Source organism: Topomyia yanbarensis, chromosome 3, assembly GCF_030247195.1.
Source record: "Topomyia yanbarensis strain Yona2022 chromosome 3, ASM3024719v1, whole genome shotgun sequence".
Taxonomy (NCBI): domain Eukaryota; kingdom Metazoa; phylum Arthropoda; class Insecta; order Diptera; family Culicidae; genus Topomyia; species Topomyia yanbarensis.
In genome coordinates this window covers 55,576,478-55,593,995 of record NC_080672.1, presented here as the reverse complement: position 1 = coordinate 55,593,995, position 17,518 = coordinate 55,576,478, and the positions used below count along the sequence as shown (strand labels likewise).

Below are 17,518 nucleotides of genomic sequence, written 5' to 3'. Positions count from 1 at the left end.
AATGTCGTTGCTCCGTGATTTTATTACCAACTGCAATAATTTTATACGTTTATATGAATAACAATATTCAGTTAGCATGACGGATAAAATAATTGTTTAGGGATGATCCATAAATGACATAAATTTTTTTGAGCGATTTTTATCACCCCTCCCTCATCGTAGCATTTCGTCGCAAACTTCTATATACCTCCTGGTAATTACATAGCTTGACGGTAATCCTCACCCCCTCGTTGTTCCCATAAAAAAAAATAAAAAACGATGTTAGTTATATAAAACGGGTGTCGTGACATCAGGTCATCCCCTATTCCCCTTTACAAAAGCTACCCCGGTCATCGTGGCAAGCAGAAAGTTAGCAAAAGTTGAGCAAAGCGAAATTGATGCTGGCAGAGTTTCTGCGAGCATTTTGCGCGATTTGTGCGAGAATTCTGGCAACGAATTCGCTCAAATGCAACAACCGTTTCTGGCAGAAGCGGTTAAACCAACCGATGCTGCTCACTTTTATCCCGAATCCAGCCAGACATGTACGGCCAAGATCTCTGCACGCTTCCTGCTACATCTTTGTCAGATGTTTTGCTCGATTCGTGCTAAATTCTACCAGGTAGGAATTGATAGGATCTTTGCACAGTTTATGTCCGAGTTATGCCAGGGCTTTGCTCGGTTCCTAGCAAAATTTGCCAGAAAACGCGAGCGAAACCGAGTTTGCCCTAGCTCAATTAACCCGACAGGATACGCGCAGAAATCTGACAGGGATGCCAAACCAAGACATACAGAAATCTAGCAGAGCGGTCTCTACCAGAAAATTTACTCACTGGGACGTAGCATGACTTGACCCCCTACCCCCCTGTCGTCACACATCATCACAAAATACAAAACTACCCCTCCCCCATATAATGCTGTCATTTATGGATGGTCCCTTAGTAAATATTAGGCAATCCATTGGACGTTTGTTTGACAATAGGGATCTTTAGGGTTGTGCGGGTTAAGGCATAGTATGATGCAGATTAGTACCGTGAGTTAATATCTCAGTCCTTTTCCAATTTTTAGGCCCGAAACTATTGAAAAAAAAAACATTTTTTAGTTTGTTTCCTTTTAGGACAATAACACATTCAAACCCGTGCGACTTTCACGACTGTATAGGTTGCCTTATCAGATCTACCATAGTTTGCAGATGAAACATGGGATGGCAGGCTGTTAGCGGATTGACAAAGTACCAGATCATGCTGTGTGGGGTGCTGTCCCGGTTAACAATGAGGCGAACGAAATATTTGCAGATACGTCATTTAGTCGGTCAACTGTCAGTTTGTTGGTTTAATTTAATTTGTTTTTTTTATATTTAAAAATTAGAATAGAATAATTAAGATTTAAGAATGATATGAGTGCACTCGTAAGGACACCTGCTATCAATAAATACGAAAAACTGGCACAATTTTTCCAAATTAAAGATCCCTATTCAGCGGTTCGTCCCGGTCAAACCATTCGGAGTTTTATTCGAAATCCTGAATGGAGTCAGTATAGATTCCAAATCAAATGCAACAACCGATTCTGAGTCGGAATCGGTTGTTGCATTTAATTTGGAATCTATAATGACTCCATTCAGAAATCTACTCCTGCGAACAGAAAAACTCGTCCGACAAACATCTTTCGTTAGTCCGATTCGTTTGATGTTGGATCGAATCAACGGTATTGTCGGACGTCGCACCCCTCGGAGTAACGTCAAAGGAGGTAAACAAGAAATAATCAGCTGATCAGAAACGTCTCATGGATTGCCGAATTTATTGCGCACAGAGACGACGTCGTATTGCCCACGGCTCACAGAAACGAGGCTTGCTACTCCGCGAATTGACAGCTTTTGGTGACGTCAGAGAAATCGTTGAGATAAACAAACGGATCTCTCGAAAGTCGATAATTAACAATATTTAAGCTCTTACGGTGGAAAAAATAGTGTGTAATGGATTGTTGATGTAAATTACGCCATAATTACACTGAACACAGTAGGTATTCAGCGCATCTGTGTGATTATTAGCGAAAAGTGGGAATTTGGCTGCAGCCATAGAAAAATATATCTAACCGTAATTTTCTGTTCCCAGCAAAGGTTTTGGACATCGGGATAGCTTCCTTGTGATCTACCAGGTGCCGATTATCCATTAGCAGCAAAGAGTATATGAATTTCATCTAATTGTTTTCGCCGACGATTTCTATGACGCTCGCTCGTCAAATGTTTACACTTTAACACGCAGAAGAATCAGGCCTTTTTGAATCAACAAAACGTTTAGTTGAATCAAAAACGTGGCGAATGACTGTTTCAAACTGAAATGGGCTTTTTTCGAAAGCATGTATTTGGTTTAGTTCAACAAATACTTCTGTTTACATTTTAAATAGAAACATTGTTGACTCAAAATAAAATTTGTTAGATCTAACTGATCGCTTTGTTAAAAACCAACAGAATCTTTGTCTAATTTCAACTAAATTTAAGTTGTTCTCTCCTTTGGTTAATACAAACGATTTGTTTTTGCTTCTTCAAACTTGTTTATTCGGTTAAACCTATCATGATTTTGTTATTTCAAACGAAATATTTGTTGAAACTACTGAAAAGCCAACAAATGAATTAGTTGGTAATTTCAACCAACAGTATTGATTGAAGCAAACCTGAATCTTGTTTGTCACTATATCAAACGGGAAAATTATTTAAAACCAAAATTTGCTTGTCTTTGCTATTTTTTCTGCGTGGACCTACCTTGTATATGTAAGCCGTGGTAAATACAAAATTAGATATGAACATAGCTATGCATTTTCTGGCAGCCAATGGAACCAAATTTTTTGGCTTCAATACAAATGTATATTTCTTCCTTGACCTGACATAAGGTATACAAATGTAACCAACAGGGTATCGTAAGCTAATAAATTTACAATTACAATTATGTAGATGACAGCCGCGTCAAAAAATGGGATTACTATGCATCATAAAATTCCTATCTGTAGTAGAATAATGAGCTGGATTTTGAACAAGTCTATCCCTTTTGAAGAATTACTGTCATATTATCCTTTATTTTTCCTTGACCTGAATCAATGTTAATATAACAACAGGTTCCCAGTTAAACTCATTCCGGAACCGGTTCGGATTTCTGAATGTAGCAGCCCCCTGCTAGGCAGCCATTTTGTCCTAGCCAACATCTGCCTTTGTTAAAATCAAAACAACCCAATGCTATTGCACGGGCGACGTGGGCCTAGATGCAGCTAGGCCCGTCATATGTTGACTACTGTCAAAGTCCGTATATCTCCATAGCGGATGACAGGAGTGACACCCTCCTGGAATGTAGTCATTATAGACTTATCCAGCTGCGTTAGTATTGTGCCGTTTTGACGTTTAAATTGGGAGGAAAACAAATCATTTGCACTGCGAATTGGGAGGAAAACAAACCGCTTGTGGGCTTAAGGGGAGGGCGGTAGTATTAGGCTGTGCACGCTGACAAAGTTGACATAAATTTGAATTTTACTGTGAGCCGTGTTTACCAATATTGCTTCACAGCTAAATGGCAGTGTTGGTAAACACGGCTCACAGTAAAAGTCCAAGTTATGTCGACTTCGTCAGCGTGCACAGCCTAATAAAAATGCGAAATCTCAGTGTGCGTATTTTACACGGCTCACAGAAAGGAGGCTTGCTATTCCGCGAATTGACAGTTTTCGGTGACGTCAGAGAAATCGTTGAGATAAACAAACGGATTTCTCGAAAGTTGTTAATTGACAATATTTGAGCTCTTACGGTGGAAAAAATAGTGTGCAATGGATTTTTAACATAAATTACGCCATAATTACACTAGATACAGTGGATAATCAGTGCATCTATGTGATTATTAGCGTAAATCGGGAATTTGGATGCATGCCGTAGAAAACATCCCACCGTAATTTTCTGATCATAGCAAAGGTTTTGGACATCCGCATAGCTTCCTTGTGATTTACCAGGTGCCGATCATTCGTTAGCAGCAAATAATATATGAATTTCATGTAATTGTTTTCGCCGACGATTTCTATGACGCGCTCTCGTCAAATGTTTACACTCTAACGAGCTAGCCGTATTTTGAACGTCAGATATCTCAATGGATTCCAAATCAAATGCAATAACCGATTCCGACTCAGAATCGGTTGTTGCATTTGATTTGGAATCCATACTGACTCCATTCAGGATTCCGAATCAAATTCCGAATGGTTTGACCGGGTTACCGTGTACAATAGTTTGACATAAATTGACAATTAATATTAAATTGAAGCAGTTCATTAACAAAAAATAACATACACATAGCATACAAAATATTTTACCTTTAAATTTAGATATCCTACACTTCGTCGCTTATGGCAGATTCTTAAAACAGCACTTCCAGGTACAGCACAGGTCTACTGATTACGATCGCAGTTTATACTAACGATTTAAGCCTTTGATTTCAATGTTTACTGATTGACAAAAACTTCAAACTTCTTATGGACTAACGACGCTGAATATCTCCTAAGAGAATATCTCAGTAAAGATTCGACGTCTCTATATTTTGTTTACAATATTAATTTATCGTTCGTGAAAGATTCGGAGATTTTCCTCGTTTTGATATTGATGCGTGAATTCGGCTATCAGCGAGTTAACTTGAAAAACTTGAATGTTTGCAGCACCACTGGTGGCGAGTAGTGAAAACTGTGAATTCTACAACAAACCCCCAGTTAAACTCATTCTGGAACCGGTTCGGATTTCTGAATGAATTCCCACTGAGACGTCCAAAAAATTGTTTCAAAATCGTTCAACACGGGTCCAACGATGGACGTTCGTTGAACGGTTATTTGGACGTTGTCCAAATTGGTCCAACGAACGTCCTTCATTGGACGATTTTGAAACCAACCGTTCTTAGAGGGGAGTCATTATGGATTCCGAATCAAATACAACAACCGATTCCGACTTAATCGGTTTTAGAATCGGTTGTTGCATTTATTTGAAATCCATACTGACTCCATTCAGGACTACGAATCGAATTCCGAATAGTTTGACCGGGCCAGACAGAACCCAGTTAAGCCTAGCCGGAAATTCGTTTAGTTAGAATCGGTTGAATCGGTTGTGTCACTGGAGCCGGAATACGAACTGGAACCAGCCAGAATTCCAGTTCATTTCCGGCTGCACTTTACTGGGAATAGACTTATCCAGATGCGTTGGTATTGTGCCGTTTCGACGTTTGAAATTCGAGGAAAACAAATCGTTTACACGGCGATTTGGGAGGAAAACAAACCGCTTCTGGGCTTCAGGGGAGGGCGGTAGTATAAAAATACGAGATCTCAGTGTGCGTATTTTAAACACCAGATAGCTCAATATAGCTCAATCCACGATGACGTTATCAGTTTAAACTTTTACAGTAGCTGTGGGTGAAAATAGGTTTGTTCCAGTACATGGAAGTTACTCCCTGTTGCTACGGAGCAAAAAATTCTTACTCCTTTTCGCTCCGGTTTGCCACCAGAAGAAGAAAAAAGAGAAGATGATAGTACAGTAACGATTTTCTCCCTGTTTGCTCCGGAGTACTTACAGTTTCTCCTAGTACTGGAACAAACCTAATATTTTCGATATTTTTCTTCTTCTTGTGTTGTTTATTTTTGTTTGAAAATTGACCATCACTGCTTTCGTTTACCAAACTGTATTTGAATAGTTGTAGTGATTTTTTTTCAAAAGATTCATGACTGTGTAGTAGGTAACAGCAAGTCAACTGAGAAGACGTTGGAAGTCGAGGGGCAAGCACTAGCTGGTTTGAGTCGTATTGATAATACCAGCGTATTTTGATTATAATTAAAGTAAATAATGAAAGTATTTAAAAGTTCTACTGTTGTACTTAATACGGTACTTAATATAATTAATATAGATGTGTACGTACTTAAAGTATTTAAAATAAATGTTGATGGTAATTAAAATATTTTGAGAATAATAAGTGAGGAAGGTGTTGTACTTAAAATCGTTTCAGTAATTCAAGTGCAATGAATTTGACACGTACTTTTTGGAATCTTTGCGGTACTTAATGTACTTAGTGGTACTTAAAGCACAGAGAACAGACATCCATGATCGAACAAAAATATTTAAAAAACGCGTGTAAACATTTGAATTAATATACGATAAACACTAGCGCCGCCACATCAACCTATCCCAACTATCCGTCAAATCCATTCCGGAACCGGTTCAAAATCCTGAATGGATTCAGTATGGAAACTTTCTCAAAGAAAATCGGTTGATGCATTTGAGCTGGAGCTCATGCTGGAAGTCCGAACCGGTTCCGGACTAGTTTGACTGGGTAGAGGGATAACCGCTTTAAATTCTGTCGAACTCAGCCACAAAAAAACATGACGACAGTAGCGCATCTGGTTTGGATATCACAACTACCTTCGAAACCGTTAGAGATTTTACACAAGTCGAATGCTGAAGATGGACGTCTGTTTTCTATGTATCTACCAACCAGCCAAGAAGACTTCCGAATCAATGAGAATGGACCATGCCAGTCGAAGGCCACAGGCCCAGCGCCATCTCGTACAGCTCCTGAAATTAAGAATTTTGTTAGTTCTACTTACAGATTTCATTTCAATGGTAGTTTCATTCTCTCGTGTTAAACTCGCTTGCCACTGCCCATCTCTTCCGGCATATTGACGCCGTCGGTCGACCGTCTCATGGAAAGGATCTCTAGTGGATCCTCAATTTCCGTCGGAACTCGTATGTCAGACGCTCAAGGAGTTCTACTGGCTCGACTATCAACTATCTGAAGCGAAAAAGACATTGTTTACCACATTAAATATAATTCCCTAAGCTTATATTCAACTAAGGCTGTCTGTCGATTCTAACGCAAAAACGCTAATGATGTGACCATCAAGAATACGTCAGACAACCTCAATTGACCCCCTTCGACACCAGTTTGGCCTTACCAAGCCGTAACGCGGGTAGCGGCGTGAAAACTGCCGAATAGGAGTTGAGAACAGCTTAAAGCAACATCTGATGCTGCTCCAAATGTATGTGATATCCAAGACTGACTTGGATAGTTCCATCCACCCTAGTTTGTATACCTTACATAACCAGACTCACTGTTCTCCATTCACCCACAATATAATAAAATAATTCAAACATTTTACACTCATATAGCTAGGCTTTATTCTACACAATTTTCACGATTTTTATCCTTGCACTTCACATTTGTTCGGTTCGCCATCCTTGTGAACATCCAAATGGGTTTTGAGGTAGTACATTTGTAGAAAATCTATATCACTAACTGCACATTGCTTCATTTTTTCGATTGTTAGAACAATTGTGTTTCTTGAATCCCTTTTTTTCGCGATATCCTTTTCCACACACATCACAGTTGAACGGTTTCTCGTTTGTGTGAATATACATATGGGATTTGAGGAGATACTTGTGACAAAACTTTTTTCCGCATACCTCGCATTGGTGCGGTTCTTCATTTGTGTGAACATACATATGAATCTTGAGGTGGTACTTGTCACGAAACTTTTTTCCACAAACGTCACATTTGTACGGTTTTTCGTTGGTGTGAACAACTGTATGCCTTTTCAGGGCACTTTTTTCGCAAAATTGTTTCCCACACATATCGCATTCGTGTGGTTTTTCGTTCATGTGAACATACATATGGGTTTGCAGAACATTATTTTCACGAAATTCTTTTCCACACACTTCGCATTTGTGCGGGTTAGGAAAGGCGTGTACATTCATATGTCTCTTTAGGGCAAGTTTCAGGCGAAATTCTGCGCCACAAACTTTACATTTGTGTGGTTTATGATTTGTGTGAACATACATATGAATTTTGAGGACATTTCTGAAGCTGAAGTCTTTTCCACACACTTCACATTTGTGCGGTTTTTCGTTCGAGTGACGACTATACATATGATTTTTTAGGGTAGATTTGAGGCGAAATTTTTGTTCACACAATTCACATGCGTACGGCTTTTCGTCTGTGTGAATAGTCCAATGGTTTTTTAAGCCACGTGCAGACACATATTTCTTACCACACACTTCACATGTGTACTTCAGTTGATCCTTGTGCACAACCTCATGTGATTTGAGTTGGTAGCCCAAATGAAAGGATTTTTCACAAACTTCACACTTGTATGGTTTCTCATTAGTGTGAATAAGCGTGTGAACTTTGAGGTGCCTTTGCATGCCAAATCCCTTTCCACACACTTCACATACATATGGTTTTTTATTCGAGTGAGTTTTCTTATGTTCATTGAGTTGCCCGATACTTGTGAATGCTTTCTCACACACGTCACATTTGTGAGCTCTTACGTTGTGAGTTTTCTTATGTACGTTTAGATCTTTGAGCGTACGATATTCTTTTCCACATATATCACATACTGTACTGATCAGGCGAAAGGGTTCATGTTTGCTACACTCAGAGAGTTCATTCGTATTGATGGCTATACCATTGTGGATCGCTAAATTCCAGGACGCAGCAAATAGTTTGTCACAAACTTTACATTTCATTTGTTTCTCACTCGAGTGTGCATCCGTGTGTCTTATTAGCCCACTTCGTGTATAAAATGCCTTTCCACACAAATTACATATATGTGGTCTATCGTTCGAGTGAAATTTCTTATGTTTATTGAGATAACTGGCCGTAGGAAATGCCTTCCCACACACGTCACATTTATGACATTTTTCTTGATGAAGTTTCATATGGACTCTGATCTGGCTCAGCTTGCGAAATTCTTTTACACAAATATCACATATGTACGGATGATTCAATTGGTGATGGTTAAACAGGAAGATAGATGGGAATTCTTTGCCACAACTCTCGCAGAAGTGGCAAGTGACATCTGATATCGGTTGTCCGGACTCTTTTTCAGTCAGCGTATTGATTATTTCGATTTCTTCTACCTTTAACGGGATAGAGGGTTTGAATTCTATGGGCTCTTCTCGTTTGATCTCCTCTTCAGTTTTTGGATTTTGTTGCTCCATGGTCGTGCTGTATCTGGACACCTAAAATATTGAACAGAATTTAGTAAGCTATCTTCCTTTACACCAGACGTGTTCGAATATAATATTTAAGATCTATTGTAATCTTCAAACGGTGACTTTATTGAACCCTCACAATTTGCTATCTAAAGCCGGCAATGCAGGTGTGCTCTACGTTCAGAATAAAACTATATTTGTGTAACGTTGTTTATCTTTACAAAAATTAGCTATAGACATTGGAGAAACGTTCAGGAGAAAATTTAATATGCGTCTGTGAGAAAATTTTGACATGTCTACAAACTACCGAAAAACTACCTAAAATTGAGTACTTTTGACTCAATCTCGTGGTATCGTGCAGGAAGGTAAAATTAGGTAAATAAACCGTGTTGAAGGTAGTTTCCATTTAACTGCGGCAAAAATTATAACTCAACCATGAGTTTAATTTACTTAAATTTAAGTTAAATTTACCTAATTTTGAGTATACCCCAAACAACTCAAAAGTACCTTACTGCACGGAAGACCTCGACTGAGTCGAATCTCTCGTTTTGTTTTTGACAACACTTATAAGTGCGAAAGCTACGCACAGCTCAAAAGTACCTAAATTTAAGTTAAAAGAACTTATTCTGTAGGTTATTTTATGGTTGCGTGTAGTTTCCATGTAACTGCGACAAAAACTCAACCAAGAGTTTAATTTACTTAAATTTAAGTTAAATTTACCTAATTTTGAGTATACCCCAAACAACTCATAAGTGACTTACTGCACGGAAGACCTCGACTGAGTCGAATCTCTCGTTTTGTTTTAGACAACACTAATAACTACGAAAGCGAAGCACAACTCAAAACTACCTAAATTTAAGTTAAAAGAACTTATTCTGTCGGTTTTTTTTACTTTTGCACGTAGGCAATATTGTCAAGTGGTCCTAAAGCGCAAATGCGAACCTCTCTTATTACTTTCTCTTTCGAGTACAATGTAATAAGTAATAAGAGAGGTTCGCATTTGTACTCAGTACATAGAACGGCGCGATCATAAAACTTTTCAATGTTGTTTCAGTGTATATCTATAGAGTCTGATTTCGATTGCCATATTATGCAAAGGAGTTTTAGAGCAAACGTAAAAACAGCTATATTATTAGCAGAATATAAACAGAAGCTCTCCCTTGCACTTGTGACCTTTTGATATGCTTATCTAGATTCGCTACTGACGCACAGTAAGCTCAGCCGGAAAATGAGCTGGAATTCCGGCTCCAGTAACACAACCTATTCTAATGGACCTTACTCGTCAAAAAAATTTATAAGCTGAAATGCTTCATTTTTCATCGTTAAATCGATTCTGCGTATTCTCGTGATAATTTGATACCTCTAACTATTGAAAAAATCAAAAAATCGTCGAAGTGTCCATTTCACCCAGCATTCTCATGCCTTATCTTGCCTTGTTTCCCCATACTATTACACCATTTGGATGAATTTTTCGTGGGGAATAAAAAAAAATTCCTGTCAGTTACGGCAAGTAGCCCAGAACAAAGTTTTAATAACCCGCCGCTTGCCAGCGTTCATTTAAACTTGCCTAATCGCCATTTCGTTTACTGGGTTGCTGTGCTCTAAATGAATTCATTTGAGTGCAAGACCCAGTGAGCAAATTTTCTGGCAGAGACCGCTCTGCTAGATTTCTGTAAGTCTTGGCTTGGCAGCCCTGTCAGATTTCTGCGCGTATCCTGTCGGGTTAGTTAAGCTAGGGCGAACTCGGTTTCGCTCGCGTTTTCTGGCAAATTTAGACAGGAACCGACCAAAACCCTGGCATAACTCGGACATAAACTGTGCAAAGATCCTGGCAATTCCTACCTGGTAGAATTTAGCACGAATCGAGCAAAACATTTGACAAAGATGTGGCAGAAAGCGTGCAGAGATCTTGGCCGTACATGTCTGGCTGGATTCGGGATAAAAGTGAGCAGCATCGGTTGGTTTAACCGCTTCTGCCAGAAACGGTTGTTGCATTTGAGCGAATTCGTTGCCAGAATTATCGCACAAATCGCGCAAAATGCTCGCAGAAACTCTGCCAGCATCAATTTCGCTTTGCTCAACTTTTGCTAGCTTTCTGCTTGCCACGCTGACGCTGTGCTTATACTATCAAGAATATTTTATATTTGTTTTGTTATTGCATCCTTGTTTTATAAAGTTCCATTTGTAAAACGCATTGACTAAAATATTATGGCATTTTCGTTTTTGACAGTTCACTACAACGGTGTAGTCGGTGCTACACTCATTCAAACTTGGGTCACAGAGAACAGACATCCATGATCGAACAAAAATATTTAAAAACCTGTTTTAATCCACCTAGAGGTGCAATTGTGCCTTTCTCATTTCTCCAAACTATGATTTAATAGCTGGTTCGTACAATATAACATTATGGAAATGTCTTTCATTCTTATTACACTTGGTAAGTATATATAAGAGCACCTTTTTGCATTCATCGCGGTATCGGTTTGAATCGGAGTTTTCTATGTGATCGCACTCCACAACCCGTAACTCCGGAGCTGGAAGTCGGATGGAGATGGAATTTAATATCAGTTTCCAGGGACGCAACACCTTTCATTTGAGACTAAGTTGATCAAATCGGTCTAGCCATTTTCGAGAAACCAATATAAGCGTTATTCTGAATTTGGATGCTTCCGGATCCGTCGATGGTGGTCAGTGTGGCCAAACAGACTTTGAATGACTGTTGGTGACCTAGATCTACAAATTCAACAGTTGTGTTTACATTTTGGAAAAAAAATCACCTTTTTACATTCATCGCAGAATTCGTTAGAATCGGGATTTGCTGCGTGATCGTACGTATCACCCTATAATTCAGGAACCGGAACTCGGATCCACACAAAATTCAACAGCAGCTGATGAACCTTTCATTTAAAATCAAGTTTGTCAAAATCGGTTCAGAAAATTCCGAGAAACCGATGTGGACAAATCAACAAATTTTGTTTTGTAACCATACTCTTCAACTCGTAATCCGGAACAAGATGTCGGTTGAAAATGAAATTCAATTACAACCTATGGGAATATTATACCTTTCATTTGAATCTTAGTTTGTAAAAATCGGTTCAGCCATCTCCGAGAAACCGATGTGAACATTTTGTTAACAAATCCGCACATACACACACATACATACACACAGATATTTTGCGATCTCGGCGAACTGAGTCGAATGTTATATGAGACTCGGCCCTCCGGGCCTCGGTTGGAAAGTCGGTTTTTGGAGCAATTGCATAACCTTTCTATATGAGAAAGGCAAAAGAGTAATATTTAATTAGCTTAATCAGCATGAGTTCAATGTTATCTTATGTGATTATATTTTGAAATGTTGGTGGAATAGGTTTAAAAGTGGAGGGAATGGGGGGTTAGTAGAGTGGTAGTGGAGGATGCGTCAGAAATCCTTCATCTTATTTCGGTATACGGGGTGGATGAAGGAAATGCGGGCGTGAGGGTGGTCCATGAGAAGGGGAGTGATGAAGGAGGGAGGTGTAAGGGCAAGGCGGTGGGGGGGGGCGACGCAATACTCAACTGCATATTTTGTCTTCCATTTGAGACTTGGTTTGAGAAAATCGGTTCAGTCATCACCGATGAACCGATGTGACTTTAATTGTGGAATATGCCCGGAATTCCGGACTTCCGGAATCGTCGATAGTGGACAATATATTCAAAGAATGTTTGATTGGCAATCAGTGATCTAGATCTGCGATTAGAAGTAATTTGATGACCATTTCAATAGTTTTTAGCCTCTGAGGTATTACGATTGTACTGATTTATATGGGAAATTGCAGTGTATCCTTACTAACACCCCTGTAACTCCGGAAGCAAGAGTCAGAACCGAATGAAATAAAGCAGCAGTCAATGGCATTACAGTATCTTTCATTTGAAATTAAGTTTGTAAAAATCGGTAGAGAATTCGTTGTGGAATAGGTGTGATATTAGCTTAGGAACTTGGCGGGTTCCCCGGGGGCGTCATGAACCGTCATAGGTGGCCAATGTGGTCAAAGCTGCTTTGATTGATCATTAGTGATCCAGACCCGCAAACTAGAGTAATGTTACATCAATTTTAATATGTTTTACATTATTTGAACATCATGGTGGTACCAGTTTATATGGGAATTTGCTATGTGACCGCACTCTTTAACCCGTAACTCCGGATCAACTAAAAATTCCATAGCAGCTTATGGGAGCGTTATACCTTTCAGATGAAACTAAGTTTGCGAAAATCGGTTAAGCCATCTCTGAGAAAATTGTGAGCTTAAATGACACACACACATACACACACAGACATTTGCCGATCTCGAAGAACTGAATCGAATGGTGTATGACACTCGGCCCTCCGGGCCTCGGTTAAAAAGTCGATTTTTACAGTGATTGCATAGCCTTTCTTTATATGAGAAAGGCAAAACGTGTGTAAACATTTGAATTAAAATACGACAAACACTAGCGCCGCCACACCAACCTATCCCAACTATCCGTCAAATCCATTCCGGAACCGGTTCGCAACCCTGAATGGATTCAGTATGGAATCTTGCTCAAAGAAAACAACCGATTCCGACTCTATCGGTTGATGCATTTGAGTTGGAATTCATGCTGGAAGTCCGAACCTGTTCCGGACTAGTTTGACTGGGTAGAGGAATAACCGCTGTCAATTCTGTCGAACTCAGCCACAAAAAACACGACGACAGTAGCGCACCTGGTTTGGATATCCCAACTACCTTCGAAACAGAGATTTGACACAAGTTGAATGCTAAAGATGGACGTCTGTTCTCTGTTTCACCTTTCGACCTACAACGGTACTCCAGTTTTCTCCCTGTTGGGTGTCGTCTTTTTCTTCGGCAACAGCAACAGCATCCTCGAGCGTCTGCCTTTTGGGCCCGTCCGTCTCATGGCGAGGATCTTGTTCTCTTTGGAGTCACGGAAACTGGCGTGTTCTTCACTCCAATCTACTTCTCATTACCCTGCTTCGAAGGGACTAGGAAGATAGTATTGATTTCTGTTATTGATCGGACTTCCGGTTGTGGAGTTACGGGTTGAAGAGTACGAACAGAGCAAATAGAGGTTTCTTGTCAAAAAATTTTATTTGCTGAAATGCTTCCTCTTTTATCCCTGAGTCGAAATTTCATATTGCCGCGATGTTTAAGAGCCTCTAACTATTGAAAAAATCAAAAAATCTGCGAACTGCTCATTTCACCCCATATGATCTATCTTGCCTCATTTCCCCATATTTTTTCACCATTTGGATGAATTTCAGGTGGGGAATGAAAATAAGATGCCAGATTTCCAAATTTATCAGCAAATCTGCAGATTTTTCAACTATGCTGCAGATTGTTTGTAGACTTCAGATGTTTCGTAATACAAAGCCTATATCATTAAATTTCAACAAGTATTTAACATTTTGTATTATTTAAAAAATCATTGCACTACTTCCCACCCTCAAATATCTTGCAGTAGTTTGCAGACTTTTCAGCTTCATACGCATGCTATTGCATAAATCGATCTGGCAACCGCGATACAATAATTCATTCAACACTGTCAAAAACATCAGTGCTCAAACTGAATAGTCTTGGATCAAGATGGGAGAAAGGTGGGAACATTTGACACTTTTGAGTGTATTAGTTTAATACTTGCAAAATTAAGCATGGCGGCCGGGGCCCTTGAAGTGAACGAACGAACATCCTGATTGTTTGGCGCACGATGAAAAGTGAGAAAAAGCCGAGCTTCACCTCGGATCTACCTATTAGAACACTTAGGGACACTTTTTACTTCGAACAAACCGATTAAATTAACTATGACCGAACCGAAAGAAAACTTATGGCAACAGAAAGGCCCACTACGTCATTTGTTTGTGCTTTTCTTCTTCATATCCTCTTGTTTTTTCGGCTTAATCAAAGAAAAATGACAACCGCACTCACACACAGAAAAAAATGTGCACACCTGTAACCATCTTGGTCTTGGATTAGCAGCAGCTGTCACTCTATAGTCATCACATCGCAGTAGGATAGTGGACCGGACGGTGGAGCGATTCAGATTCGGAACAGGAGGAAGGAGAACCGGCGATAGAAGGAATTATTCGAAGAGAACATTCGTGTGAGGTGTGCCGGAAAAGTTTTACCAGCATTAAAATCATTCGCACTGTTCAAGTGGTTTCCCGAATAGGGAACTGCTGATGCGTCACCTGAAGCACCAATGCGAGAATCAAGACAAGAAAATCTGCCCGTTCTGTAATGAAAGATTCATGTGGCAAACTAGCATGAATGAGCACGCTCAGCAAAACCCAAGAAGCCTTTGCTGCAGCGATCAGATGACGAATCGGAAGAAAAAAGTCATCTGTCAAATTTGCAACAAGAGTTTTTTCCGTCGGCAGCACCTGGATCGCCACATGAGCATTCACATTCCGGATGAGAAGAAATTCAAGTGCACAGAGTGCAGTAAGGCGTTCAACCGAAAGGACAATCTGCGGACACACATGAAAATACACTACCGCGATCCTGCGGATGCGATACCGAAGCAGGACCCTGTGCGGGCGAGCTTTCTCCAAGTCTTCGAATCTGACGGTGCACATGCGAAGGCACACCGGAGAGCGGCTGCACAAGTGCGATTTTTGCGATAAAGTAAGAAATCATTCGAGGCGCGGAATACATTTTCGTTCAATGTTTTATTAAAAGTTATTGTTGTAGAGTTTTCCTCGTTCCTTGGATTTGCAGTATTATCACAGGACACATACTGGTAAAAAGCCGTATATTTGTAAGGTTTGTGGAGCAGGTTAGTACACGAATCACATGTCTTATCAGATTGTCGCAAAGGGCGGGGAAATTTAAATTTACCTTTTTTTCTATCGTAGGGTTCACGAGGTCACACAAGCTCATTGTACACATGAGGACTCATACCGGAGACATGTGAGAACTGATTCATCACAAGATGTGTTACAAGTAATATTTCCTTCCTTCTTCCACCCTTAGACCATACAAGTGCACTTACTGCGATCGGGAAAGGAAATTCTCAGCAAGTCGAACCCAAATCCGCCGGTAGTGCTAATGAAAAACACGTCTCATTAATTGGGCGCAACAGCAAATACTACCACAACGTTACTCCAGTATTCAGTATTGTCGAAGATCAGGATGAAGAAGACCTGCCACCATCATCAATGAAGGACTCATCAGTATGCAGGCTGGAACATCACAAATTTTAGAAGACTGTAGTCACTCACACATAAAAGGTCTGGACGTAATTCGACTCTTCAAGTGCCAGGCAGTTCCCCTAAATAATTATCTTCTACTGCTAGTCACTGCTACACATATTAGAGTTCTGCCCGAATTAAAGCATAAAGCACGAATCATCGTCCGGCACCCATTGCACAACTTTCGCTTCAAGGGTTATCGTCCTCATCGTCATCATAGCGGGCGTATTTGCACCAGAGAACCTAACCTTGGGGTATGCCAACGTTCCTTCGGAAATATGATGATAGGTGTTTGCGAATCTAAACCAAGGGCTACTTCCTGCGAAGACACATCTTGTGTAACTGTTGTGATTGAAGCTTATAATTTGGTATAACACCAATTTCAACCAGTGTATTTTTTCGTCCGTTCAACTGTCGAAACTGGACAACAAAACTGCGCTTTCGGAGATACATAAGTTCACTGCCATACAATTGCTTGTTAGCAAATTGTATCAATGCTCGGGGCAACCGCTGATTTATACAAAAAAAAAATAGTGCTTGATATATATCAAGGTTGGCTAACGGTGCCTACCTTCTGCAAAATTATAATTATATAATATAATACAGCACACGGCAAATATTTATTAGTACCTCGAAACCTACACCGTTTGTCCAAATAAGAAATATTACGAATAATCAAATTTTGTATTTATTTGCAGACTGACAGTTATGAAGAACATAAAGCATTAAAAAGGTCAAATAGGCCCTCCCGACCTCCTCAATAGACCACTTCCACATTCTGAGGTCACTTTCAAAGATAACACTTATGGTTAATAAAGATATTTTACCCGATTTAGACGATACATCAACTTCCGTCAACAGGACAGAACATCTACGGCCTGCCCCCGTTTCGTCAGGTTAAGTTGAACGCGCATTCACACATTACGTGCGTCAAGGCTTTCCGAATCGTTGAAGTTGTGTGTGTATGCCTCCATTTAACTACATGTAACTATTTTGTCGTATCGTTGACGTGCTGTACCGGTGACGAGCCTGACGTATCGTGTAAATCGTAGCTTTGTGCTTTCTGGGCAAAGATGGTCTCATTTCGTTGCGGGAGTTGGTTTAATCAGAAGACCATTTATTTAACCGTAGGGATGGTTAACCCATACTGCAGGCAGGCAGGTGCCAGTCTGGAAAGATTAGGATATGAATTTTAATGCTGCTACTTCTATTATTGCCTCCTCCCTGATTGGAAAATGTTTCAACCCGTCGCAACATCTCCGCCTTAAGGAAGTCTGAACCTTAGTCAATTTACTCTGAAGAACTCTACCCAGTTATGTTCAGCCGGAATTCTGGCTGGTTCCACTTAG

General features: G+C 39.9%; 3 protein-coding genes across 4 annotated transcripts in view; 1 reads left to right on the top strand and 2 right to left on the bottom strand.

The window, feature by feature from the left end:
- The window catches only part of LOC131694299 (zinc finger protein 62 homolog), a 30,720-nt gene extending 26,135 nt beyond the window's left edge, over window positions 1–4,585 (bottom strand). For both annotated transcript variants that reach the window (XM_058982923.1, XM_058982922.1), the window contains exon 1: window positions 4,315–4,585. The gene's annotated coding sequence lies outside the window, so the exon portion shown is untranslated. The remainder of the gene's footprint in view (window positions 1–4,314) is intronic.
- Window positions 4,586–7,136: 2,551 nt separating this feature from the next.
- LOC131693736 (gastrula zinc finger protein XlCGF26.1-like) lies at window positions 7,137–9,253 on the bottom strand. The gene is made up of 2 exons (XM_058981848.1): window positions 9,105–9,253; window positions 7,137–8,992 (listed from the first exon to the last, which is right to left on the bottom strand). Exon 2 carries the CDS (start codon window positions 8,969–8,971, stop codon window positions 7,265–7,267), a length of 1,707 nt encoding a protein of 568 aa, XP_058837831.1. The 5' UTR covers window positions 8,972–8,992; window positions 9,105–9,253; the 3' UTR covers window positions 7,137–7,264.
- Window positions 9,254–14,943: 5,690 nt separating this feature from the next.
- On the top strand, window positions 14,944–16,849 carry LOC131693741 (early growth response protein 2-like). The gene is made up of 4 exons (XM_058981856.1): window positions 14,944–15,603; window positions 15,670–15,754; window positions 15,834–15,888; window positions 15,952–16,849. The coding sequence occupies exons 1-4, from the start codon at window positions 15,487–15,489 to the stop codon at window positions 16,019–16,021; spliced, it is 327 nt and encodes a 108-aa protein (XP_058837839.1). The 5' UTR covers window positions 14,944–15,486; the 3' UTR covers window positions 16,022–16,849.
- The last annotated feature ends 669 nt before the right edge of the window (window positions 16,850–17,518 follow it).